Genomic DNA, 9,606 nt, shown 5'->3' with positions numbered 1-9,606 from the left:
TAAGTCCCATGTATTATTATTATAATTATTATTATTATCCACAGGGGGTACTTGAGAAGACTCATGAGACCATAGTCCTACTGGTAAAATGCACATGAGGTGGTACTTTAAAGTTAGTCCGGGCAGAGCAAAATTCAGTTGGTGGTTTGGGAACCACTACTCTAGCTGACCTAAAGGTTAGATGATCTTGGTCTGTGCTCTGGAGGTCATGGATCAAGCTCTCTGCCCTCCTGGCCAAAACGTCGCTTGATGGCACTGTATCTCTGACCACATGGAGATTCATTCAGCACTGTGTTTACTGGATATTTGAGCCTTCACATGAACATGATTCTGACTTGTATTTTTCCAGATATTTGAGCCTTCACATGAACATGATTCTGACTTGTATTTTTCCAGATATTTGAGCGTTCACATGAACATGATTCTGACTTGTATTTTTCCATATATTTGAGCCTTCACATGAACATGATTCTGACTTGTATTTTTCCAGATATTTGAGCGTTCACATGAACATGATTCTGACTTGTATTTTTCCAGATATTTGAGCCTTCACATGAACATGATTCTGACTTGTATTTTTCCAGATATTTGAGCGTTCACATGAACATGATTCTGACTTGTATTTTTCCAGATATTTGAGCGTTCACATGAACATGATTCTGACTTGTATTTTTCCATATATTTGAGCCTTCACATGAACATGATTCTGACTTGTATTTTTCCAGATATTGAGACTTCACATGAACATGATTCTGACTTGTATTTTTCCATATATTTGAGCCTTCACATGAACATGATTCTGACTTGTATTTTTCCAGATATTTGAGCCTTCACATGAACATGATTCTGACTTGTATTTTTCTAGATATTTGAGCCTTCACATGAACATGATTCTGACTTGTATTTTTCCAGATATTTGAGCCTTCACATGAACATGATTCTGACTTGTATTTTTCCATATATTTGAGCCTTCACATGAACATGATTCTGACTTGTATTTTTCCAGATATTTGAGCCTTCACATGAACATGATTCTGACTTGTATTTATCCAGATATTTGAGCCTTCACATGAACATGATTCTGACTTGTATTTTTCCAGATATTTGAGCCTTCACATGAACATGATTCTGACTTGTATTTTTCCAGATATTTGAGCCTTCACATGAACATGATTCTGACTTGTATCTTTCCATATATTTGAGCCTTCACATGAACATGATTCTGACTAGTATTTTTCCAGATATTTGAGCCTTCACATGAACATGATTCTGACTTGTATTTATCCAGATATTTGAGCCTTCACATGAACATGATTCTGACTTGTATTTTTCCAGATATTTGAGCCTTCACATGAACATGATTCTGACTTGTATTTTTCCAGATATTTGAGCCTTCACATGAACATGATTCTGACTTGTATTTATCCAGATATTTGAGCCTTCACATGAACATGATTCTGACTTGTATTTTTCCAGATATTTGAGCCTTCACATGAACATGATTCTGACTTGTATTTTTCCAGATATTTGAGCCTTCACATGAACATGATTCTGACTTGTATTTTTCCAGATATTTGAGCCTTCACATGAACATGATTCTGACTTGTATTTTTCCAGATATTTGAGCCTTCACATGAACATGATTCTGACTTGTATTTTTCCAGATATTTGAGCCTTCACATGAACATGATTCTGACTTGTATTTATCCAGATATTTGAGCCTTCACATGAACATGATTCTGACTTGTATTTTTCCAGATATTTGAGCCTTCACATGAACATGATTCTGACTTGTATTTTTCCAGATATTTGAGCCTTCACATGAACATGATTCTGACTTGTATTTTTCCAGATATTTGAGCCTTCACATGAACATGATTCTGACTTGTATTTTTCCAGATATTTGAGCCTTCACATGAACATGATTCTGACTTGTATTTATCCAGATATTTGAGCCTTCACATGAACATGATTCTGACTTGTATTTTTCCAGATATTTGAGCCTTCACATGAACATGATTCTGACTTGTATTTTTACAGATATTTGAGCCTTCACATGAACATGATTCTGACTTGTATTTATCCATATATTTGAGCCTTCACATGAACATGATTCTGACTTGTATTTTTCCAGATATTTGAGCTTTCACATGAACATGATTCTGACTTGTATTTTTCCAGATATTTGAGCCTTCACATGAACATGATTCTGACTTGTATTTTTCCAGATATTTGAGCCTTCACATGAACATGATTCTGACTTGTATTTTTCCAGATATTTGAGCCTTCACATGAACATGATTCTGACTTGTATTTTTCCAGATATTTGAGCCTTCACATGAACATGATTCTGACTTGTATTTTTCCAGATATTTGAACCTTCACATGAACATGATTCTGACTTGTATTTTTCCAGATATTTGAGCCTTCACATGAACATGATTCTGACTTGTATTTTTCCAGATATTTGAGCGTTCACATGAACATGATTCTGACTTGTATTTTTCCAGATATTTGAGCGTTCACATGAACATGATTCTGACTTGTATTTTTCCATATATTTGAGCCTTCACATGAACATGATTCTGACTTGTATTTTTCCAGATATTGAGACTTCACATGAACATGATTCTGACTTGTATTTTTCCATATATTTGAGCCTTCACATGAACATGATTCTGACTTGTATTTTTCCAGATATTTGAGCCTTCACATGAACATGATTCTGACTTGTATTTTTCCAGATATTTGAGCCTTCACATGAACATGATTCTGACTTGTATTTTTCCAGATATTTGAGCCTTCACATGAACATGATTCTGACTTGTATTTTTCCAGATATTTGAGCCTTCACATTAACATGATTCTGACTTGTATTTTTCCAGATATTTGAGCCTTCACATGAACATGATTCTGACTTGTATTTATCCAGATATTTGAGCCTTCACATGAACATGATTCTGACTTGTATTTTTCCAGATATTTGAGCCTTCACATGAACATGATTCTGACTTGTATTTTTCCAGATATTTGAGCCTTCACATGAACATGATTCTGACTTGTATCTTTCCATATATTTGAGCCTTCACATGAACATGATTCTGACTAGTATTTTTCCAGATATTTGAGCCTTCACATGAACATGATTCTGACTTGTATTTATCCAGATATTTGAGCCTTCACATGAACATGATTCTGACTTGTATTTTTCCAGATATTTGAGCCTTCACATGAACATGATTCTGACTTGTATTTTTCCAGATATTTGAGCCTTCACATGAACATGATTCTGACTTGTATTTATCCAGATATTTGAGCCTTCACATGAACATGATTCTGACTTGTATTTTTCCAGATATTTGAGCCTTCACATGAACATGATTCTGACTTGTATTTTTCCAGATATTTGAGCCTTCACATGAACATGATTCTGACTTGTATTTTTCCAGATATTTGAGCCTTCACATGAACATGATTCTGACTTGTATTTTTCCAGATATTTGAGCCTTCACATGAACATGATTCTGACTTGTATTTTTCCAGATATTTGAGCCTTCACATGAACATGATTCTGACTTGTATTTATCCAGATATTTGAGCCTTCACATGAACATGATTCTGACTTGTATTTTTCCAGATATTTGAGCCTTCACATGAACATGATTCTGACTTGTATTTTTCCAGATATTTGAGCCTTCACATGAACATGATTCTGACTTGTATTTTTCCAGATATTTGAGCCTTCACATGAACATGATTCTGACTTGTATTTTTCCAGATATTTGAGCCTTCACATGAACATGATTCTGACTTGTATTTATCCAGATATTTGAGCCTTCACATGAACATGATTCTGACTTGTATTTTTCCAGATATTTGAGCCTTCACATGAACATGATTCTGACTTGTATTTTTACAGATATTTGAGCCTTCACATGAACATGATTCTGACTTGTATTTATCCATATATTTGAGCCTTCACATGAACATGATTCTGACTTGTATTTTTCCAGATATTTGAGCTTTCACATGAACATGATTCTGACTTGTATTTTTCCAGATATTTGAGCCTTCACATGAACATGATTCTGACTTGTATTTTTCCAGATATTTGAGCCTTCACATGAACATGATTCTGACTTGTATTTTTCCAGATATTTGAGCCTTCACATGAACATGATTCTGACTTGTATTTTTCCAGATATTTGAGCCTTCACATGAACATGATTCTGACTTGTATTTTTCCAGATATTTGAACCTTCACATGAACATGATTCTGACTTGTATTTTTCCAGATATTTGAGCCTTCACATGAACATGATTCTGACTTGTATTTATCCAGATATTTGAGCCTTCACATGAACATGATTCTGACTTGTATTTTTCCAGATATTTGAGCCTTCACATGAACATGATTCTGACTTGTATTTTTCCAGATATTTGAGCCTTCACATGAACATGATTCTGACTTGTATTTTTCCAGATATTTGAGCCTTCACATGAACATGATTCTGACTTGTATTTTTCCAGATATTTGAGCCTTCACATGAACATGATTCTGACTTGTATTTTTCCAGATATTTGAGCCTTCACATGAACATGATTCTGACTTGTATTTTTAAAGTGCTTTTCTCCTTTACTTCTATACTGTATTTGTTATAATGTCCAATCTGATTCCTACAACAGAATGTTGTCAGTGTATACTAGCATGTTACCAATCGAGGAATCGTCACAATATATTGAAAACAACAGATAACAGAGAAGGAGGGTCTTATAAGTGTAAAGAGGGTCTTAGTCTTAATCTGTTCTACTTGTGACGTGTGTGTGTGTGTGTGTGCGTGCGTGCATGTGATACAGGGAAGAGGAAGTGGTAGAGCCAGATTTAATCCCATGGTGGTGGTTTTGTGTCAACCTCAGATGATTGATAGAGAGAGAGAGAGAGAGAGAGAGAGAGAGAGAGAGAGAGAGAGAGAGAGAGAGAGAGAGAGAGAGAGAGAGAGAGAGAGAGAGAGAGAGAGAGAGAGAGAGAGAGAGAGAGAGAGAGAGAGAGAGAGAGAGAGAGAGAGAGAGAGAGAGAGAGAGAGAGAGAGAGAGAGAGAGAGAGAGGTGTTATTTACTAAACAAGGGTTAGAGTTGATGATAAACTGATGCTTGGTCCATTGTCCTGTTTGGCAGGGCCTGTGTGGAACAATGGTGTGAGGGGACACTGTGTTAAAGGGCGCCACATTTGAGAATGCTCATTTTGTGTGTGAGAGTGTGTGTTTATTCAACTGTTAGTTTGTGTGTTTATTTTGGTGTCTGTCTCTGTTTGTGCATGTGGAATTCCACAGACGATTAGTCTGAGAGAGAGAGAGAGATAGAGGTGACACTGACTGAGTTAGGACAATGATTGACTGTATCCTCCCTGTCACAAAGAGGCTATTGAGCCACACCTCTTACCTGAGTGATTTCTATGGCCGCTGTCCAGAGAGACAGGGACAGACACAGAGAGACAGACAGAGAGACATAAAGACGGACAGATGGACGGAGGGAAAGACACAGTCATAGACAGACAGACAGACAGACAGGTCACCATGCGTTCCACTATAGAGACACAGAGACAGACAGACAGGGAAACACAAAAGGACAGTCAGAGACAGACAGAGAGACAGGTCACCATGCGTCCCAGTCTCAGTTCCACTATAAATACCCCTCTGCCTCACTGTGACATGGGGGGACGGTTGTTGGGGGGCTGGGTGGGGCGTTGGGGAGATATCCTGGCGATATCCTGCTGTAATACGGCCCCAGGACAGACCCAACACCCCAACTCCCTCAGCTATACACCTCACTGCTACCCCCTCCCTAATGCCAGCAACCGCCAGGCAACCGAAACTGATCCCACCACTCCCACCTACTCTTTCTCAGCTGAGGTCATGGGTCAACTGTCACATGACACCCCCTTCCTCTTCCTGATTATGAGACCCACAGAGTCAGAGAGTCTCAAAGACTGTTCTTTTATTGTTCTGCTTTTGTATAGTGGTTAGAATAAAGTGTTTGAGAAGTGCTTTGACTTGTTTTGTTGCTTGAGGCATGTTAAAAATAGTCAACTGATCTATTCCGAGACCCACTATTTGGGTAAGCTTTGGAAAGGGCCCATCTTAATATTGATTGACATAGCCTTGGAGGTTCTGAATCACGTCCAGTCATTCACACAGTTGCTAGAGCATGACGCTTGTAACGCCAGGGTAGTGGGTTCGGTTCCCGGGACCACCCATACGTAAAATGTATGCACACATTTTTTTATTTTTTTATTTCACCTTTATTTAACCAGGTAAGCCAGTTGAGAACAAGTTCTCATTTACAACTGCGACCTGGCCAAGATAAAGCAAAGCAGTGCGATAAAAACAACAACAACACAGAGTTACATATGGGGTAAAACAAAACATAAAGTCAAAAATACAACAGAAAATATATATATACAGTGTGTGCAAATGTAGCAAGTTATGGAGGTAAGGCAATAAATAGGCTATAGTGCAAAATAATTACAATTAGTATTAACACTGGAATGATAGATATGCAAGAGATGATGTGCAAATAGAGATACTGGGGTGCAAATGAGCAAAATAAATAACAATATGGGGATGAGGTAGTTGGGTGGGCTAATTTCAGATGGGCTGTGTACAGGTGCAGTGATCGGTAAGGTGCTCTGACAACTGATGCTTAAAGTTAGTGAGGGAGATAAGAGTCTCCAGCTTCAGAGATTTTTGCAATTCATTCCAGTCATTGGCAGCAGAGAACTGGAAGGAATGGCGGCCAAAGGAGGTGTTGGCTTTGGGGATGACCAGTGAGATATACCTGCTGGAGCGCATACTACGGGTGGGTGTTGCTATGGTGACCAATGAGCTAAGATAAGGCGGGGATTTGCCTAGCAGTGATTTATAGTTGGCCTGGAGCCAGTGGATTTGGCGACGAATATGTAGTGAGGACCAGCCAACAAGAGCGTACAGGTCACAGTGGTGGGTAGTATATGGGGCTGAGAGTCACCAGCAGCAAGAGCGACAGGCCTTCCGATTTGACACATTGAACTCTATCTGAGAAGTAGTTGGTGAACCAGGCGAGGCAGTCATTTGAGAAACCAAGGTTATTTAGTCTGCCAATAAGAATGCGGTGGTTGACAGAGTCGAAAGCCTTGGCCAGGTCGATGAAGACGGCTGCACAGTACTGTCTATTATCGATCGCGGTTATAATATCGTTTAGGACCTTGAGCGTGGCTGAGGTGCACCCATGACCAGCTCGGAAACCGGATTGCATAGCGGAGAAGGTACGGTGGGATTCGAAATGGTCGGTGATCTGTTTGTTAACTTGGCTTTCAAAAACTTTCGAAAGGCAGGGCAGGATGGATATAGGTCTGTAAGAGTTTGGATCTAGAGTGTCACCCCCTTTGAAGAGGGGGATGACCGCGGCAGCTTTCCAATCTCTGGGGATCTCAGACGTTACGAAAGAGAGGTTGAACAGGCTAGTAAAAGGGGTTGCGACAATTTCGGCGGTTAGTTTTAGAAAGAAAGGGTCCAGATTGTCTAGCCCAGATAATTTGTAGGGGTCCAGATTTTGCAGCTCATTCAGAACATCAGCTGTCTGAATTTGTGTGAAGGAGAAGCGGGGGGGGGGCATGGGCAAGTTGCAGCGGAGGGTGCAGAGCTGGTGGCCGGGGTAGTGGTAGCCAGGTGGAAAGCATGGCCAGCCGTAGCAAAATGCTTGTTGAAATTCTCGATTATTGTAGATTTATCGGTGGTGATAGTGTTTCCTAGCCTCAGTGCAGTGGGCAGCTGGGAGGAGGTGCTCTTATTCTCCATGGACTTTACAGTGTCCCAAAACTTTTTGGAGTTAGTGCTACAGGATGCAAATTTCTGTTTGAAAAAGTTAGTCTGCTAAATGGCATATACAGTTGAAGTCGGAAGTTTACATACACCTTAGCCAAATACATTTAAACTCAGTTTTCACAATTCCTGACATTTAATCCAAGTGAAAATTCCCTGTTTTAGGTCAGTTAGGATCACCACTTTATTTTAAGAATGTGAAATGTCAGAATAATATAATTATTTATTTAAGCTTTTATTTATTTCATCACATTCCCAGTGGGTCAGAAGTTTACATACACTCCATTAGTATTTGGTAGCATTGCCTTTAAATTGTTTAACTTGGGTCAAACGTTTCATGTAGGTCAAACGTTTCACGGTTGAGATGGTGTTCTTCGGCTGGCAAGTGACCCCCTTTTTCCTCCAAACATAACGACGGTCATTATGACCAAACAGTTCTATTTTTGTTTCATCAGACCAGAGGACATTTCTCAAAAAAGTACAATCTTTGTCCCCATGTGCAGTTGCAAACCGTAGTCTGGCTTTTTTATGGCGGTTTTGGAGCAGTGGCTTCTTCCTTGCTGAGCGGCCTTTCAGGTTATGTTGATATAGGACTCGTTTTACTGTGGATATAGATACTTTTGTACCTGTTTCCTCTAGCATCTTCACAAGGTCCTTTGCTGTTGTTCTGAGATTGATTTGCACTTTTCGCACCAAAGTACGTTCATCTCTAGGAGACAGAACGCGTCTCCTTCCTGAGTGGTATGACGGCTGCGTGGTCCCATGGTGTTTATACTTGCTAACTATTGTTTGTACAGATGAACGTAATACCTTCAGGCGTTTGGTAATTGCTCCCAAGGATGAACCAGACTTGTGAAGGTCTACAATTTGTTTTCTGAGGTCTTGGCTGATTTCTTTTGATTTTACAATGATGTCAAGCAAAGAGGCACTGAGTTTGAAGGTAGGGCTTGAAATACATCCACAGGTACACCTCCAATTGACTCAAATTATGTCAATTAGCCTATCAGAAGCTTCTAAAGCCATGACATAATTTTCTGGAATTTTCCAAGCTGTTTAAAGGCACAGTCAACTTAGTGTATGTAAACTTCTGACCCACTGAAATTGTGATACAGTGAATTAGAAGTGAAATAATCTGTCTGTAAACAATTGTTGGAAAAATTACTTGTGTCATGCACAAAGTAGATGTCCTAACCGACAAGAAATTTGTGGAGTGGTTGAAAAACGAGTTTTAATGATTCCAACCTAAGTGTATGTAAACTTCCGACTTCAACTGTATAACAGTCCCATCATGTCAGTCTAATAGCTGTGTTGTTAAATTGGCCACGATGTCAGCTATCAACAAGCTGGTATTCATCTCTCATTTTCTCTCGTTCAACCCACAGGCAGAATTACAGTGTTTCTAGTCATAAACAGATGTTTCTAATTTTCCCTCCCACTCTTTATTTTGTTTAGGTAATGGGGGTGTGGTTTAGGTAATGGGGGTGTGGTTTAGGTAATGGGGGTTTGGTTTAGGTAATGGGGGTTTGGTTTAGGTAATGGGGTGTGGTTTATGTAATGGAGGTGTGGTTTATGTCATTTGGGTGTGGTTTAGGTAATGGGGTGTGGTTTAGGCAATGGGGATTTGGTTTTGAAATGTCACTGTTTCTGTGGTAACAGTATTATTGGGCTGTGTGATTTGGCAAACAAACATTTCAACATCTTCCTCTTCCCCTCCTCCCTTTCTCTCCCCTCCCTCTCCTCCCCCTCTCTC

The 9,606-nt window shown here is 39.3% G+C and overlaps 1 protein-coding gene across 1 annotated transcript in view; it reads right to left on the bottom strand.

The window, feature by feature from the left end:
• Window positions 1–5,924: 5,924 nt before the first annotated feature.
• The window catches only part of fxn (frataxin), a gene marked incomplete at its 3' end in the record, with an annotated part of 13,902 nt that continues 10,220 nt past the window's right edge, over window positions 5,925–9,606 (bottom strand). The window contains exon 5 of the mRNA XM_084180415.1: window positions 5,925–5,948. Coding sequence (XP_084036541.1) covers window positions 5,925–5,948 — 24 coding nt within the window. The remainder of the gene's footprint in view (window positions 5,949–9,606) is intronic.

This window comes from Coregonus lavaretus (assembly GCF_964263955.1).
Source record: "Coregonus lavaretus genome assembly, chromosome: 17".
NCBI classification, from domain to species: Eukaryota; Metazoa; Chordata; class Actinopteri; order Salmoniformes; family Salmonidae; genus Coregonus; species Coregonus lavaretus.
Note: the sequence above shows the minus strand (reverse complement) of the source record. Positions and strands in the feature narration are given on the sequence as shown.